General features: G+C 41.9%; 1 protein-coding gene across 1 annotated transcript in view; it reads right to left on the bottom strand.

The window, feature by feature from the left end:
- Positions 1–19620, bottom strand: part of RAB38 (RAB38, member RAS oncogene family) — a 66020-nt gene that overhangs the window by 38590 nt on the left and 7810 nt on the right. Inside the window, exon 2 of the mRNA XM_069564785.1 lies at positions 944–1224. Coding sequence (XP_069420886.1) covers positions 944–1224 — 281 coding nt within the window. The remainder of the gene's footprint in view (positions 1–943; positions 1225–19620) is intronic.

Here is a 19620-nt window from a genome sequence, read left to right as displayed (position 1 = left end):
AACAATTAGCACAGTACCTGTGCTCAAGTATACAATATGTGTATTCCACAAATAAATGAGTAGAAAAATTGTGATTTACAACTATGCAGAAAACATATATGTATGCACATAGAGAATATCAGAAAAACATATTAAACCATTTACTTTTAATTTATGATTTTTAAAATTTTTTTCAAAATCTATGATGAAGCTATTTTTCTCTCTGATACTGACACAGAGAGAAAGGGAGCAGAGTAAAAGCTGTGCCCCTGATACGTTAGATAACAGCATGGGGCACAGGGGAGTGTCAGCCTCTCACCAGCTCACACTGGATTCTGTGTCTTCCAGCCCTGACTCTGCCCGCACTTCCTGCTACTCGCTGCCACCAGGAGGGTGAGCAGTGCCAAGCCACACTATGTTCCTTACAGGCGTATTTGCCATCCACTCACTCTTTGCCCACTATTCCAACATTCCCAATGTGCTTGTTCTGTGCTTTGGCCATCTTTTCATTTCTAGGGCAAAACACAGTTCCTGATACCCAGTGAAACATATTAAGTGTTGATGGAGTCAACTAATACTTGAGTAAAGCACTTACACTGAAGGTGAAGCCTGTTTCTTTCATTGACTAAAATCATCCTTACCTACCAGGGCTATTGTGAGGCCTAAATGAGAAAACACACAAACATCCCACTGACATATCATAAGCACTCCATACATGAACAGTTATTGAATACTGTCAGTGTGATCACATACAGGTTGCTTTGCTGCGTTAGCCACAAACACCTTAAATTGTGGGTCACAGTTGCACCCATCCCCTTGAAATGAGAAAGAGCTTAAAGCAGTTTGAGAACTACAAATCGCTAAACAAACATATACTATCATTATGGTAATAATGATGATGATTATATGCCATTTTCTTTGTGAATCCTGCCTACAATAAGTTTATCCTTTAAGGTCACATTACCTTTGCCGATGTTTCAAACCATCCCACGAAACCATGCTCCTTGCAGAACTGGTCCATCTTGAGGCCATTGTTCAGAAGCACATCCTTCCCCTGGTCACATTTGTTGGCCAACAGAACCACTGAAACTGGTTTGCCGTTAGGGAGACTTAACTTTGAGTCCAAGTCGTTCTTCCACTTTGTCACTGCTTCAAATGTAGCTGGCCTGGTGACATCGAAGACAATAAATGCACCCATAGCTTCTCGGTAATAGACCCGTGTCATATTTCCAAATCTTTCTTGACCTATCACCAAAAAGAAACAAAAATCAAAAATTCATTTCTGTTGTAAACTGAATCATATATTGGACCCTAACAAGGCTTCCAGAATGAGCAGATCACTCTGTAAAGTGTTTCATTGCTTATCTATTTAAAAAATGCACTAAATACACAACCAGGATACTCTTGTTTAGGGTGGTTTTTTTTTAATCCCAAGGGGATTCATTCATGCAATAAGTAATTATTGAAATATCCTTGGACCATGTAACACTCCAGGACTGTGCTAATTCAGTACACCCCTAGCACATATGCCTACCTTGGTTTAATTAAAATGAAATAAAATTTAAAATTCAGTTCCTCAATCACATTTCAAGTGTTCAATAACCATATGTGGTTGTGGCTACAGTATTAGACACACCAACAGAGAACATTTTCATTATCATAGAATGCTCTATTGGACAATACTGTCCTAAATATTTGGAATACAATGATTAAAACAAGAAAATACCTCCCATCATGGAGTTTACATTTTAGTGGGACAATTAGTACTAATTAGATTAGCATGTTACAAAGGCATCCGCAGTCAACTCCTATTAAGGATAATAGGACATTCACTAACCATCAGAAATATGATTTCCATAAATAATCATGAGGATACAACTAATATTCCCATTTTAAAGTGAGACCAAGAGAGGCTAAGTAACTTCTTCAAATTATATAGATGCAAGCTTAAGAAGTTACAATCCAAAGTTGAGCTTTTTGAATCCAAAGCTCATAGTCATTTACCAACAATGAATACCCTCAGTTACTAAACCATAGACTTTGTACTATCTCTCCCCTGGGTTTACATACCAGGAGTGTCCCATTCAACTCAACTGAACAGAACACATGTTTATCCATCGATGCCAGTTTCTGAGCTACATGCTAGGAATACGACAGTGAACTAGATGACCTATACCCTTAACTAGTCTGCAATCTATCGGATAAGGAAAGCCTTCCGACATATAAATACATTGTTGTTGTTGTGAAAGTGGCTTAGTCATGTCCGACTCTTTGCAATCCCATGGATTATACAGTCCGTGGAATTTTCCAGGCCAGAATACTGGAGTGGGTAGCCTTTCCCTTCTCCAGGGGATCTTCCCAATGAACCCAGGTCTCCCACATTGCAGGTAGATTCTTTACCAGCTGAGCCACAAGGGAAGCCCATAAATACATAAATAAATAAATGGATTGGTCTTATTTAGACCAATCAGCTAGAATCAGTTTTGTTCTGATTCTTCATTTTCTAAATGAATATTAGCAAGTTTCTTAAACACAGTAAGTTTAGCCTTCCTCATCTGCAAAACAGAAGTAATAATATGTACCTCACAGGGCTGCTACATGGATGAAAAGAACTGATGTATGTAAAGCACCCAGCAGTCCCTTGCAACTAGCTGGTACTTGAGCTTTCTCTCCCTTTCTCCAGCATGTTAAAAATTATAAAAGACAATATGACAAAGATAGTAAAATCAGAGTTCTAGACCAGAGTTTATGAAAGAACATTACAGGAATTTGAGCTGATCAACAAATATGGAAAAAACCCTATTGCTTATAACTCTGTCCACAAGTAATTGCTGAAGATGGGAGATACTGAAGACTGGGTTTATGTTTTCTGAACCCCAAACTCCAGAAGTGTATGACCAGGCAGAGTTATTTTATTGTGACTTGGGAACTTCTTTGTGTTCAGAGTTTTATAAAGTTTCAGAAATTAAAACAAAGTGTGTATTGAATAAGCCAACTTCTCTTTTTAAAAAAAGTGCTGAAACTGGCACGTATCTGTAGGTCAATATACCTCTAAGGACACTTAACATTTGCATTCAAGGTTTTGTGACAGTGAGTTTTAATTCAAGTTACCAAATTCTTTCGTAGGTCATGTTCACACTGGCATTAGTACTGCGGATTGTAAGAGGAACTGATCCATAAGCACTTAATGAAAACACATGAAGGTCAAGGGTTCCTCACCTAGTGTGTGAGCCTGTGTCCTCAAGCACGTATCCCTGGAAAGAAGAGCACTTTGTCAGAGCCACATGACCGTCCTAAAATATCCCTTACTTGGGTTATACCAGCATTTAAAAAAAATTCCCCACAGTCATCTAGTCAATGAAAGAGAGTGGTATAACACTCCTCATATGACCCAAAGCCCACAGATGAACTTTCATTTTTCCGAAATGAGTTCTAAATTTCTTTTATTTCCGTTTTTTGTTGTTTTAGATCCTTATGCATACAGAGATTTCCTTTGATACTGATCAGGGTGGCCATGACATTTCAGGAAGACGGGGGAAAAAGGCCCTCTGTGATCATTCGGAACTCTGAAGGCCTCTGGGCTTTTTCAGGATGTCTTATGATCCCTTTCAGAGAAATAATCAGATGAAGGGCAAAGTCATGGGTTATTCAATAATCTGCTTGTCCGGGGTTTTCATAGTACAATAAGGCAGCCTTTAAGAAGAAAGATTTTACATTTCAAATATATGGCAAAGTGTCTATACAGACAAAAAAAAAAAAAAAAAAAAGACATACTACACAGACCGTGTGGACTTCCACCTCTGTAGGGATTGTGTGTGTGTGTGTGAGTTTGTGAGGGTATGTGTGTCAGATCAGAAACCAGAAGAAAAAGGTTTGTTTCTAGAAAGAAAAGACCTTTGTATATGGAGGTCACTGGGCCAGGAGACTTGGCAAGTTTGTATTTTTGGCATTCCAGCAAGAGGTCACATTCAGACCAAGGGCTTTCCAGCACTCATTCTATCGCGCCTTTGTCAGCTGACAGCCCTCTCTGCTGTTTCTTAAGAAAAGAATGAGAACCATGTGATGCTTAGCGAGTGCCTACATGTGGGCCCAGTAGAGACCTGATGAATCCATCACAGGTGATTTACTTTTTAAACAAAGACTATAATTCAAAAAAATGCCACTGGGGTCAAATCACACATTTGACCCACATTTATTGAATAGACAGTATGGTCCAGGTTCTGTGCTTTGTGCTGCAGATACAGAATTTTTGTCCTCAAGGAACTTCTAAACCAAGAAATGTCATACTAGAGGCCCAGATTGAAAATGAGTTGGTTCTCCACGTAGGTCCCCATTACTTGTCGAACCTAAACACACACTCCATAGCCATGTAGACGTGGCTCATGATTCAGTTTTCAGTCTAAAGGGGTGTTAAATGATAAAGCAGTCAGCTGAATCACAGAGGTTAGTACAATGGCTGTGGCAATAGTTTGGATAACCTCCCACAGAAATCACTAAGTCGAAGGGTCAGAAGATGGCAGGTGGGAGTGGGGCACGGGCGGCGGGGAGGCTTCATTTGAATCCCTTGTTACCTGTGCAGCCTTATACAACTATACTTCTCTCCCTGAGACTCAGTTTTCTCATCTGTAAAATTAATTTGTTCTGGCCAATCTCTAAGTCCACTTGCTATTTTCATGCCTGGAGAATCCCAGGGATAGGGGAGCCTGGTGGGCTGCCGTCTGTGGGGTCACACAGAGTCAGACATGACTGAAGTGACTTAGCAGCAGCAGCAGCAGCTCTATGTCGGCTTCCAAGGCAGTGCTAGTGGTAAAGAACCCCCCTGCCAATGCAGGAGACGTAAGAGATGCGGGTTCGATCTCTGGGTCAGGAAGATCCCCTGGAGGAAGGCATGGCAATCCACTCCAGTATTCTTGCCTGGAGAGTCCCATGGACAGAGGAGCCTGGCAGCTACAGTCCCTGGGAACACAGAGTCAGATATGCCTGAAGAGGCTTAGCACACATGCACAAAGCCCCATGATGACACCATGAAATCAAGACCTGGTTCTCTCTTCCAACAGCCCACAATGGCCTGTTTGCTGTCATGGATTCAGCTAAAAACATACACCAGCAACACTGCTATAGTGTATATTTAATAATATTTTTCACTTGGTAATTATTTAATAGTATTATCTAGATGCTCTCAACATAACCAAGCAGTGAATCTTCTGCTGCTGCTGCTAAGTTGCTTCAGTTGTGTCCAACTCTGTGCGATCCCAGTGATGGCAGCCCACCAGGCTCCCTATGCCTGTAAATCTTCTAGACAGGTATAAAAACAAGAGGATTTTCTAATAACCAACTAGCTGTGTGACCTCAAATGGGTCACTTCATCATTCAGAGTCTCAGTTACCTCATTGGTTAAAACAAGGAACTGAATTACACACCTACATTAAGTTCATTATCGCCTCTGGCCAACCCCTTTTGATCAGCCTCCCCCATATGATAACTCCCCAGTTATCCGCCTCCCCCTCTTCCTGTGTTCCCTGTGCTGGTTCCCAGAAACACCATCCACACCGCCACCAGAGTGGTCCCTAAAGTCATCTTCCAGCTCCTTCCTCATCGCCACATACAAAGGGTCTCCCACATCGCACCAACACTTCTAGTTCAAATGGGGCTCTTGACTTTGCCCCTCTGCTCCATCAGCAGTCTCTCTGCTCCAGTTCAAGCCCTCATCTGGACCTCTGAAAGCTCCTGAGGTTCTTGGCATCTCAGTTTTTATCACCCCCATTTCCCCTTAAGATAAATATAAATATAACTAACACAGGTCTTCAGACAGTTGCTGTTCTGGCAGCACAAGAAATCACCTGATGGGTGTATATAAAGGAAATGAAATCACTACCTTGAACAGGCACACTCATGTCCATTGACAGAGCAACGGACAAAGAAAATGTGGTTGGTCTTCCCTCAGTATATGCAGAACATTGGTTCCAGGACCCACTAAACATATGAAAATCCGCAGGTGCTCAAGTCCCTTATAAAATGCACTCTGTCCTTTATAATCTGTGCATGTGGAATTTGCAGATACGGAGGACCGACTATATACATGTACAACAGAATATTAGTCATAAAAAAGAAGGAAATCCTATCTTTTGCAATAACAATAGTAATATGTTAGAGAAATAAGTCAGACAGAGGAAGAAAAATACCATTTGATCTCACTTATATGAAGAAACTAAAAACTCTATAACAGCCCAAAATTCATAAAAACAAAGAGCAAAACGGTGGTTGTCAGGGGCTAGGGGATGGGAGAACTGGGGAGATGTTGGTTAAAGGTCCGAATTTCCAGTTATAAGATGAATAAATTCTGGAGATCTCAGGCACAGCACGGTGACTATAGTCAACAATACTGTACCACATAATGGAAAGTTGCTAAAAGAGCAAGTCTCTAATATTCTCAGCAAACACAAGAAGGTCATTAGGCGAGGTGTGTGTTCTGTCGTTTCAGTCACGTCCGACTCTTTGCGACCTATGGACTGTAGCCCGACCGGCTCCTCCATCCATGGGATTCTCTAGGCAAGGATACTAGAGTGGGTTGCCGTGCTCTCCTCCAGGGGATATTCCCGAACCAGGAATTGAACTCCAGCATCTCCTGCATTGCAGGCAGATTCTTTACCCACTGAACCACCTGGGAGGCCCAGGTGATGGAGATGTTATTCACCTCACTGTGGTAATGATTTCACAGTATACACATATATGAAATCATCATGTCGTACACCTTAAACTTACATAAACTGAGTAAGCTTATATCTCAACAGAGGCTTCCCTGGTGGCTCAGACAGTAAAGAAAATGCCTGCAGTGCAAGGGACTTGATTCGATCCCTAGGTAGGGAAGATCCCCTGGAAAAGGCAATAACCACTCACTCCAGTATTCTTGCCTGGAAAATTCCATGGACAGAGGAGCCTGGCGGGTTATAGTCCACAGGGTCACAGAGTCAGACACAACTGAGCGGCTAACACATAGCTCAGTAGGGCTGGGGGGACAAAAGAAATCACCCAAAGTATTTACAGAACACCCGTCCCCAGGACATCCTCCTCAGAGATTCTTACTGTACTGCTTTTGTGTGGGGCCTAGGAAACTGTTTTTTTAAGCCTTCCCTAGCTGAAGTCTTAAAACTTCTATTTCTATTAGAATCACTTTCAAAATACAAATATTACCATTATTCTCTGCCATTGTAGCCCTCCAGTGACTCTTCCATGCTTTAAAAAAAAACACTCGAATGAAGACCACACATTTGGAGACTGTCTCCAACCAGCCTTCCAAGCTCTTCTCCCGTCCCGTCCTTCCGAGTGCCCCACAACCAAGCCACACCGGATGACCTGTCCTTACCAGAACACATCCTTCATGACTCTCTGGCTTTCCCGGTCTTTTTTTTTTTTTTTTTTTCAGCTCTGTTCCCAAAGTCTGAATTCCTTCCACATCTCTCCTCTCACCTTCAATTACATCCCGTGGATCCTATTTCTGTGCCCTGAAACCTCACAGAACCCGCCAGCCGGAACTCTGGCTCCCTTTTTCACAACCCCACAGCATTTTCTTTATCCTGTTCCATTCACACTTACCATGCTCTGTCTTCATGCTTCTGTCTCCAACTTGGCATTGCAAAAACCTGGAGAGCACGCTAGTCACATTTTACACTGTATATCTGAAGTTTATTCCTCTACTGTTTGGATATAGTTAAGAGTTCCAAGTATTGTGGCAGAAATAAACTGAAATTAAAATTCATCCTTCCTCTAAAATACAGCATTATCTTGTTTTCATGAGCCAGCGCCACCTACTAACACACTTACTCTGTATTCTACTCTTGTTTTCAGTAAATAATCAATAAATGTTCATTGATGGAGAAAATTAACATTATTACAACAGGGTTACGTGCATATCTTTGCAATGAATTTCAGACTGGAATGTTGTGCTTTCACAGTAATTCTCATCTTAAGAAATAATCCCTTGGAATCAATTTATTCCAAATATAAATTTGGGGGGTCATGGCAAAATCAGTAGGATTAAAAGTATACCACACCAAGGTACGCTCTTTATTTCTAGAGAGAAATGGCATGAAAAGCAGGTAGATAAAACCAAAAGTAAATATGAACTTTGAGCAAGGATCTGGAGAAAAAAAAAAAAATACTAGCCAGTTGCTGCGAAGATTAAATGGCCACTGAATCTCCTGTGGTATAAGCAGGTTTTGAAGGCTCAGGGAACCCCCCTGACAAGGATCAGTCAGGCTGTTGCTGGAGAGCACAGTTCTCGTCATTTTTCAAGAGCCCATCTGACCCTCTGGCAGCGGTTCTGGAACTTTTTCATCATCTCTCCTCACTTCTTTGCTCCACCAAATCAGTGACAGAACAGTGTCAATCAATCACCATTTTTCCAAGTCACTTAGGCTTCTATACTAGAATTAACCTTGGGTAATTATCCCCTACAAAATTGCCAGCCTCTTTCCCTGCCCAGAGCCAAGTTTCTGCAGCCCCATGACAAACACTGTGCACCTAGTAGGTGGTCAGTAAGATCTCCTTGCTGAGTGAATAAATAACCTCCCTCCCAGCGATTACTTTCAGGCTTACCAAGTCTTTAAGAATCATCCTCTGTCATGTCACTGGCAATTATCACTTTCTTTCCCCTCCCACTGAAATCACTTTACTTAAATTATATCCTACCACTTTACTTCTTTCATTCATTTAACAAAAAATTCTCAACGCTAATGAACTTCCAGGCACTAGAAACATGCAATGAAAAAAAATCAGCAACTAAGCGGGGAAAAAAAACAAACAAACCATTAAAATTGTTGCCTTTCTGGCAGGTGGGTTCTTTACCACTGAGCCACCAGGGAAGCCCTGATGAAGTTTACATTCTAGTAAAAGGAGATCCACAGTAAACAAAAACAGTAAGATACATATAATATTACATTATCTGGTGAAAAGTGCTATGGAGAAAAGCAGGGACTTCCTGGTGGTTCAGTGGTTAAGAATCCACCTTGCAATGCAGAGGACATATGTGGGTTCCATTCCTGGTCAGGGAACTAAGATCCCACACGCCACAGGTCACCTAAGCCCACGCACTACAACTACTTAGCCTGCACTCTGCAACTAAGACCCAATGCAGCCAAATATATATTATTAAATAAATAAAGCAGCAGAGGAGAAATGAGTATGCTAGTGAAAGCTGCTCTGTCGTGTCTGACTCTTTGCAACCCTGTGGACTATAGAGTCCATGGAATTCTCCAGGCCAGAATACTGGAGTACGTAGCCTTTCCCTTCTCCAGGGGATCTTCCCAACCCAGGTATCTAACCCAGGTCTCCTGCATTGCAGTCGTATCCTTTACCAGCTGAGCGACAAGAGGCCAGGGTAAAGAAAAGCAAGATGGATAAGGAAGGCTCAGTGAGAAGGTATCATTTGAGTAAAGACCAAAAAGAAATAAAGGAGCAAGCCATTAGGATGTTTAGGAGAAAAGGGCTTCAGACAGGAGGAGTGGCAAGTACAAAGATACTGAGGCTCAGAAGTGTCTGCCAGGCATGCGGAGGACATGGGGAGACTGTTGGCTGGAGAGAGCTGAGCAAGGAGAAGAATGTGCAATGATCCTGGATCACAGGACCCAGACTGTTGACAGTTTCAGCCCATCATCCTGAGGCTACCTGCTATTCTGGATGAAAGAGGAAAGTACTGAAAGACTGCCCAGATGAGAGACAAGCACGGATAGAAGTAAATGGGTCCCTGTGGATGCTTCATTGAGGGATGACACGCAGGAGCCAAGGCTGGAAGTGGGGAAACAACAGTCCAGGCAAGAGAAACTGATGCTGACCAAAGGCTGTTGAGGATGGTCTAGGCTGGCTGCTTTCCAGGTATATTTGGAGACAGAGAAGATAGGTGAACTATAACTTATGAGAACCAGACATGACTACCAAGCTTTTGACCTGAATTACTGAAAGTGTGGAGCTGCCATTAGCTGAAATGGAGCAGGTTTGGGGAGGCACAGATCTCATGGAAGTTGACTGGGACTTTGAGATGTCCGTTATGCAGACGTGGTGAGTAGGCAGCTGGACATGTGGGTCTGAAGTTCCAGGGCTGAGGTGGTCAGGACTGGAGATTTACTGGCATTTTAATTTCTGTACACCTCCGCCAGATTTACCATCCTAAGCCCTGTTGTCACTTTATAATTTGCTTAATTAAATCTACTGCTGCCCAAAGCAAGTGCCCAAATGGGAGACTGGGCTGCTCACATGTTATGTGACCCACACAAGATTTAAAGCAACTTGAACAATTTCCCAACAGCTGCAAATTAGAAGATAAATACAAATATTGCAATGTCTTGAAAATTCAGAATATGCAGAAATCTGGGGTCAATATTTTATGAATTACTCTGTCAAGTTCATTTGAGCTGATCAGTACCAAGCCCTCAGTGTTTTTCATCTGTTTATTTTTTATCATTATTGAGACTTAAAATTTTGAAAACTGTTTTAGGTTCATAGCAAAACTGAGTGAAAGGTATAGAGATTTCCCATACACTCTCTGCCCCGATACATGTATAGCTTCCCTTGTTAGCAATATCGCCCACCAGAGTGATGCACCAACAGTTATAATTGGTGAAGCTAAACTGACATGTTATAATCCCCTCAAACCCCATGGTGCACCTTAGGGTGAATTTTTAGTGTTGTATATTCTATGGCACCGGACAAACGTTTAAGGACATGTATTCATCATTACAGTATCACCCAGGGTTCTTTCATCGCCCTGAATATCCTCTTGCTCCATTATTTCACCCCTCTCCCCACCCCAACTCTGGCGACCACTGTTCTTGTCACTGTCTCCGCAGCGTTGCCTTTCTCAGAATGGGATGGAGTTGGAATCACATACTGTATGGCCTCTTCAAGTTGGGTTCTTTCACCTTAGTAATATACGTTCCAGTTCCCTCCATGTCCTCTCATGGCTTCATAGCTCCCTTCTTTTTAGTGCTGAATCATATTCCATTATCTGGATGTATCCGTTTAACCATCCCCCCGTGTGTGTGATCTGACTCTTCTGTGACCCTGTGGACTGCAGCCCACCAGGCTCCTCTGTCCCTGGGATTTATCAGGCAAGAATACTGCAGTGACTTGCCATTTCCTTCTCCAGGGGATCTTCCTGATTCAGGGATCAAACCCGAGTCTCCTGCATTGGCAGGCAGATTCTTTACAGCTCAGCCCCCAGGGGAGCCGCCACCATTCACCTACTGAAGGACATCTCTGTGGCTGCCAACTTTCTGCAGTTAGGAATACAGCTGCTATAAACATCTGTGTGTGGCTTTTGTGTGGACATAATTTTTCAACTCCTTTGCGTAAATACCAAGGGGCACAATTGCTGGATTATATGGTTCGCATATACTTAGTTTTGTAAGCAACTGCCAAACTGTCTTCCATAGACAAGCACTCAAACTTACAGTCAAAAAAAAAAAAAAAAAAGGTGGCTAAGATACTATTCCTTTCTCATTGTTAGATAACACTGCTTTAAATGTAAATGTATGTATCTATATCCATTTTATTCAAATACTTATAACAAACTATTTGGAATTCAATGACATTTATATAATTTTATTTTAAAGTAAATCATTGCTATTGATCCACATTTTTTTTTAAGTCTCTTATACATGCTTACGTAGGATCCCATGGTTGGTTCTTTGCCTCAAAATACTCTTCAATACATTCAGCCTCATTTCTATACAACTATCCAGCTGTACATGAAATTTTGCAGAGAAACAATATGGGAGCCAGGATTCAGGGGAAGTTTCACGCCCAATCCCTAGGGAAACAGGGAGCAGAAGCGTGAGTGGTCCAGAAGTGAGAACAGATTTTTTCAGAGAAGACCTTGGGAAAGATGAACAAGTGATTGCCAGGTAGAGAAAATAGTTCATTTATTTCCCCCCTTGGGCTCCTGTGGTATTTTTAAGGTTGCACAGCTTGATCTACAAGTCAAAGGCTAATCCTCAGACTGTGGATTGCTGGGTGCAATCCAGCAATCTGCACCTTGCTGGGCTCACTAAATTCTGCCTCTTGCTTTCATTCACCATTCCACGGCCGTTCCATCCTCACTGGAACATACACCATCTCTGACTCTCTGCCGAACTAAATCCTACCTCCAAATCCTACTGCCTTGGAGCTTTTTCTGACTACCTGGCCCCAGGCTCAGTTCGTTCCTGCCGGATATCAGACAGCGCTGACAATGCGCCGCTGGCTCGCCCGTCCAATCAGGCCCTGCCCCATACCGCTTTCTACCTGCCGCAAACTCTGCAGACCGTGTGCCCAGTTACACTGTGGTCTCCTCAAGCCCGCTGCGGAATTCCTCTAATACTGATCCCTATTGATGCTTTAGAACTGTGGTGCTGAAGAAGACTCCTGAGAGTCCCTTGGCCAGCAAGGAGATCAAACCAGTCAATCTTAAAGGAAATCAACCCTGAATATTCATTGGAAGGGCTGAGGCTGAAGTTGAAACTCCAATACTTTGGCCACCTGATGGGAAGAGCCAACTCACTGGAAAAGACCCTGAAGCTGGGAAAGATTGAGGGCAGAAGGAAAAGGGGGTGACAGAGGATGTGGTGGTTGGATGACATCACTGGCTCAATGGACATGAGTTTGAGCAAGCTCTGGGAGATAGTGAAGGACATGCAAGCCTGGCGTGCTGCAGTCCATGGGGTTGCAAAGAGCTGGACATAGTGACTTAACGACAACAGTCTCTCTCTCGCCCATGTACTTTGAGAAGCTCTTAGTCTGTGCTCACAATGGACTTGCGAAACAGAATGGAGCTGGTAACGTAAGTACTCTTCACACAATAAAATAACAATGAATAATGATTTCTTATTGAGAGAGGGAGCCCCATCAGGGAGAGGAGTGGACTGAATAAAGCAACATCTCTAATCCAACTCATTGACTTTCCATGACTACTAAACTCCTGCTCACTCTTAAAATCCACTCTGGAAAAAAATCTGTCCCCAGTTCAGAACCGCCTCACCACAGTTTCTTTAAAGATACTTTTATAAATAACTCACAGGGTCCGGGGATCCTGGAATCTAAGGGTTTCACTTTTAAATAATTCACAGATTCCTTCATAGGTACAATTCCCAAAATGTGTGCCAAGGTGCTCTGGGGTGCCTCAGTGAAGTCACAGGATTGCAACTGGATAATTTTAAATTTCAAGGCAAGCAGTGTTGCTCAAGATCAATCAGACACCTTAGGAGCTACTAGCTAGAGGCAGTTCACAATTTTAACATTAGATTGTGGACGTTCCCTTTGATGTGCTCATATCTTTTTGAAGCTGGCATTTTTGCAGTTTGTGTGATAAAAAGCAAGATCATGTGAAAATCAATAAGAAACAGGAAATGAGGGTGATGATGACCACTTGGACTGTTTTGAGATGCTGTTCTATGGCCCAAAGCAATACATGTCCCTATAGTAAACAGTCATAGAAATGAAATAAAAATCATTTTCACTTATGTTCCCCATTTTCCCAAAGGACTATTAAATTATTAGGCTATAATACTTATGAAATTGTTTGGTGCTAATTACTTAACAAACTATAGTCAATATCTTAAAATAAGGTTTAATGGAAAATAATTTCAAAAATAATGTATGTGTATATGTATAACTGAGTCACTTTGCTGTGCACCTGAAACATTGTAAGTCAACTATACTTTAATAAAATACATATTACAAAAAATAATAAAAAATTAAAAATTGATGAATATATATTTAAAAATTTTAATTAAAAAACAACAGAGCTTTAAATTACTTCTGTTGGCCTAAAGACACCATGAAAAACTTATTTGTACTTTGATACTAAAGGTTCTGTGAACTGAGGAGTTTGAGAAACTCTATTGTAGCTTTTCGAGTCTAGTCTAGAGGATTCTTTTATTAAGTTTAAAATGCACAGACAAACACACACCCCGTCTTCAACCACCATCAAGACTTTAATTTTTATTCCAATACCATCAAACATCTTAGCTACTCTTATCTTTAATTTTCAAACTAGAGTCTATATCCCTTATGTACTGTGGTTTTCCTGTCTAAATATAGTATAGTTAGATATTTCTTATTAAGTCAAACCAACCACATGATCTAAGCAATGATGTATGCAAAGAATTCAGCTCATTCAATTCTTAGCTCTATCCAAAGCATAAGGGTTAAAAATAATAATAAATATTCCTTTAAAATAAATACTATGCATTTTCAAAATGCAACTTAATCCTTGATATGTGAAAACTATCGCACTGTCATATTACCCCCACAGGCAATAGTAGATGGAGCAGCTAGAAAATAGCTACTACTTTATAACCAGGCAAATCTCAGTTCATATCCCAGCGCTACCTCTTACCTTCTAGGCACCTTTTGAAGCGTTTTGTGCGTTTATCTGCTTTTTAGCCCTTGTAAGCGTAGACCTCTATGATGAGGTTAGTAACAGAAACTATAAGATCAGCTCCTTGTGAGCAGTAAATAAAATGATGCGTAAACAATGTACAGTACCATGCCTGACACCCAATAAATGGTGGTATTAATAACACGTTATATTACAGGGGGAAACAGGCCTGTCAAAAAGTAATTTAAATCATTTGCTGTCGAACTTCATCCTACAAATTAGGTTGAAATGTGTTTGAATCCCTCACACAATAGATACTTTCTTGATCTCCAATAGGCTGAGGTGGTATACAAGAAGCTAAGTTGTCCATTGTCCTTCCCGATAGAGCACATTTACACAAGGCTGATGAGGAAGAAAGATTAAATAATGAATCAGGACAACACAGACTAGAAAACATAATGGTTCAGAGCAAAAAGTAATAATTCCGATTTCTCCCGGACATTTGAAATGATTGACGATCCTCTTCCTGAACTCGCTTGCCTTTGCATCCAAAATCTCTTTTGCTTCACTCTCCTCCATGGTACTCTCTCTTTCTCCACATCTTGGCTAACTCCACAGTCATTTCATTAAATCATGAGACAAACAATTGCAGCAAGCTCTGCTAAAAACTGGAAAGGATATCTGGAGAAGTACAATAGAAGTCTAATAAGTTGCTAAAAGGAGACAGGCCAGGAGGGAGTGGAGCTGTGTTGATTCAAGGGAGGAAGGAGTTACCACTGGAGGAGAGAATTAGGGAAGTCTTTGCATAGGAGGTCCCTTTCAGGCGGGTCTTAAATATCAGATAGGGTTTGGGTATGTGGAGATAAAGGGAAGGGCACGTGAATTAGTAAGAAGCACAGGAGCAGAGGTGCGGAGGAGATAAATATGAAGTGTGAATAAGGGAGAGGAAGTCCAAGGGGCCACGTATTGAGCCTGTAATGGAGCACTGGGGAAATTAAATCAGGCATGTCTTTTGAATCCAAACTGTGGGTGCCTTTGGTTCACCTCAATGCCATACCAACATTCTCTCTTCTTTATTGCTTTATTGTGAACTCTCAAAGCTGAGCACCTACTAAATTCATTTATTCGTGTGTCCCAGGACTAAGACAATGCCAAAACACCTGGTGTTTAAAAAGAATTTTTTAATTCCTCACATCTCATCCCTAATAAACCAGAGAAGCCAGCATTCTTGTTCCAGTTCTATCTCTGACTAGCTCTCTGAGCCTGAGAAATCAATAGGAACCCCCTTTTGGAGCACAGCTTCCTCAACTTTAAAATGCAGGATTTGTTTTGATGACCTACAGGTTTCAACTCTGTGAAAATTACCTTTATTACTTCATCTATTCAAAAATCATAAAAGGAAAATACAGCTTTGTCATTTGACCTCCAAATGAATGCCATTTCACTTTGAATTAGGAAGATTTTGTTAAATGAAGAAGCACATTCTTAAGAATGCTCTTTAAGGTCACTCCCTAGTTTTTATGGTGAAAAATAAAATGGAATGCCACCTTAAGAAAAATGATTGCTGTATTTATCAATCTTAAAAGGCATGCATTTTTCTGTTAGTGTTGAGAAAATTACAAAGTCTTTGAAGCATGATAACCTTTTGTTTGTAAACAAAAAGTTTCTTTTGTTTATTGAAGAAATTTTTAGAGCAATGATGAAATAGCTGACTGAAGCTTTTTACTGACTAAAACTCACTAAACATGGACTAGAACCAAGTTCTAGGGTTATAATTGGGAAGAAAAAGCATCTCAATGCAGTGGTAGAGGGCTTCTAATCTGGGGGAAGCATGGGATATTATGGGAGCAGATAAACAGTATCTTCCTCGGTCACCTGGACTCAAAAGAGACTTCCTGAAGGAAGTGAGATGGGTGGTGACAAAAGGCCTATAGGAGCTATTTAAGAAAAGAAAGGGGAAAGTGCAGTTAGCCAGGGACAACTGTACAAGCCACAGTATAAAGGGAAGGGTAGTTGACCTGAAGCCACAGTTAAGATATCCAGAATGGTCAAGAATCACAGGTACAGGAGATGGGACTAGGATGCGTAACAATGACCAGATCAAGAAAGGCCTTGAACTTCATGCTAAAATGCTTAGCCTCTCATTCTGAAAGTGATGAGGATCCACTGAAGGCTGCCACACTGGAGAACACCTAACTGGAGACAGACACTGCGTTACGAAGCTTCACCTCTGCAGATTGCAAGCTGATGGGCGGGAAAGCTTGAGGAAGGGATGAGCTTTAGGGCAATGCTGCAGCAGTTCAGACGAGCTGTGAGGAAGACATGGCTACTGAAAGGAGGGATAAGAGAGAGCTATTTTCTAAGATAGAAAAGATAGGACAGGATTAATACCTGAGAATAGAAAACTAAAGGGAGTGAGGAATGGTGAAGTTTAAACCCTGACATATTTTCAGAGAGTACTTTAAGACCATATAACTTCTCAAGCAAGCTCTCAAACAACTGGAAAAAGTTAGTGGAACTCAATAATTTGGAATCCCAGGCTAGAGTCTCAGACTTGACCTTGTCAAGTTGATAGAGACTACTCTAATACACCCACCTAGAAGCTGAGGCTCTTCCCTTCACAGAATAAACCTATTTCCACCCAAGGAGCAGCAGGGCCACCATATCCATCCAGGAAGATCCATTCCAGAAGCAAAGATAATATAATGTTAAAAAGATTCTCAGTGGGTTGAAAGCTTTGCAGGGTTTTCCAAAGTTAATTTTCAGAAGAGGGAGCAATCAAGTCTAAACATTCCATAAGACAGCTCTCCTCAAAATGTTTCAGTTGAGCAATGACTGTAGTATCAACCCCACTGGCCATTTAACACCAAACCCACTTTTACGGAGCAACTACAGCGTACCAGACACCACGTTCTACTTACCCTTGGCCCAGTCTCCTCACTTATAATCTGGAAATAAAATGACCTATTTGCCAGAATCATGGTGCTGTTTAAACTGCAAAGATTTAGTCTGATAAATTGATAAATGTGCACAATGACCCCTCTTGACCGCTGGCAGAGCAAATGCACCCTTTTGTAATTTGTCGGCTGCTGCCTCTCTCCACCTCCTCCTACCCACAGGCCTTTCCTCCACACCATGGCGATGGCAGAGGCCACGATTTGACTTTCTTTAGCATCTGACATCTTCAGAGGTTTATGAAAACCGTTAGTAATCATTTCCATGATTATATTTAAATAACTTTATGTCCCCTGTGGAATATCAGATTCCATACCAATGCCTACTTCATCCCCTCCTAAAAACCTTGTGCTTATCAAATGAATGAACAAATTTTCCCAGGCAGGATCTTACACTTCTCAAATTCTCATATTGTAAAGTGACTTTTTAAGTTAAGCACATTTTTAAAAAATCTTAAGTATCATTTTGACCCTCAATGAGAGGGTCAAAACACAGGGTTTTAACTGTGTTCTGACAAGCCCACAATGAGACAGATCCCAGATTTCCTTTGGACCAGCTCAGGCCTCAAGGACTCCGCTTACTTCTGACCATCTAGGACCCCATGAACTTCTCCCTCAACGGCTCTAAAATTTAGAATCTGTCCTCTTTCTAGCCATCGTTTCTCCAATCATCTCATCCCAAGGACTTTCATTCCTTTTGCCATGATGTTTATAATCTGTTGGCAATGAAGAACCACCAAAGCGATATTCTGGGACGATAAACATGACCTTAGTCCACATAAGAACCGGAGGAGGAGGAGACTAGAACTAGCCAGGCAGTTATGATAGCAGGACAGGGGATAACAGTGCTGTGCCTGGTTTAGGGCAGGCGCTGGAGAGGCGCAATCACCATCTGACCTGGAGACAGAGAGCACGTGAAGATCAAAAGAGGAGGAGAAAAGATGGCAGAGGTTCCAGGTCTTAGCAACTGGGTAAAAAGCAGTATAGCTCACTACACTATGAAGATCAATATGTGGAGAGCTACACCTGGTTAAGATTTACAAAGACATCATTTACTACTTTCATTAGCAGTCACGTCTGTATTCTTTGCTATTGTGTCGTGGTTTTGTTTTCGTTTGTACGCTCCATATTTGCTACATCGAGCATATTTTACTTGATTGCTGGAGGAAACAAGCAATCTTGCTTTTTCATGCAACTTGGCTATGACATATTGATCTTGCAATATATCTGAGATATCATAAAGGCAATGTCCAGTAAGAAGATGAAATTGTAGGTCTGAACCTCATGAGAAGGCAAGGTTATAAGCACAGTTTGGGAGTCACCAGTACAGAGTTTAAAGCCACAGGAATGCATGAGCTCCTCAGGAGAAGGAGACAGAATTAAAAAGGGCCAGAGGATGAACTTTTGTCTCAAGGTGTGTGGCCTTTAAGTCCCTCCCAGGGAGTCACTGGTGCTAGGAAAGAGCTCAGGAAATCACCCTAGCCAGAGGCTTTGTTTAGTCTGATCAGGCTTAATCTCAGAGAATGGAAGGATGTGGTGTGGACAGGACTCCTTCTGTATCACCAGAGAATTTTGGAGTCACGTTCAGCAACACAATTTGCTCACCACTACAGCGTATTTGCTCTCACGCTATCATGCCCACTAAGCCATGAACTTGTTAAGGTCTTGCTCAAGTCTTCATTCTTGTTTCCCCAACCGTATAGTGCCTTACAGATGCGTGTGTGTGTGTGTGTGTGTGTGTCTGTGTGTGTTAGTCGCTCAGTCGTGTCTGACTCTGTGTGACCCCATGGCCTGCAGCCCGCCAGGCTCCTCTGTCCATGGAATTCTCCAGGCAAGAAAGCTGGAGCGGGTTGCCATGCCCTTCTCCAGGGGATCTTCCTGACCCCAGGGATGGAACCCGGGTCTCCAGCAATTGCAGGCAGATTCTTCACTGTCTGAGCCACCAGGGAAGCAGCAGGCATTTAGTAGACGCGTTTGCTGAAGAAATCAAACACACACACAGGAGCTGCTCCCCACATTCCCTCCTCTCAAGCATTTTAGAGCCCTTGGTCAGGCTCCTCTGTGCCCACCTGTCAGAACCAGTCCTCTAAAGCCTAGATTATCCCACAGGCCTAATGCCCATGTGTCTGTGATGCCCAGAGAGTCTAACGACCTCCTTGTAAGAAGCCCTGAGGTGCGTCCCCCACCCAGCCCTTACCTTGTGTCGAAAGTTCACTGTTCCCTTCAGCATACATATTATTTACTTGTAAGCACCTGGCACGTTAACCCACATGGTATTCAGAAACTCTGTAATTAGCCAGGCTAGAAACTAGACAATAACTGCCCACTTGAACGTGG

Source organism: Ovis canadensis, chromosome 21, assembly GCF_042477335.2.
Source record: "Ovis canadensis isolate MfBH-ARS-UI-01 breed Bighorn chromosome 21, ARS-UI_OviCan_v2, whole genome shotgun sequence".
In the NCBI taxonomy this organism is placed as follows: domain Eukaryota; kingdom Metazoa; phylum Chordata; class Mammalia; order Artiodactyla; family Bovidae; genus Ovis; species Ovis canadensis.
This window is presented reverse-complemented; position numbering and strand designations above follow the sequence as displayed.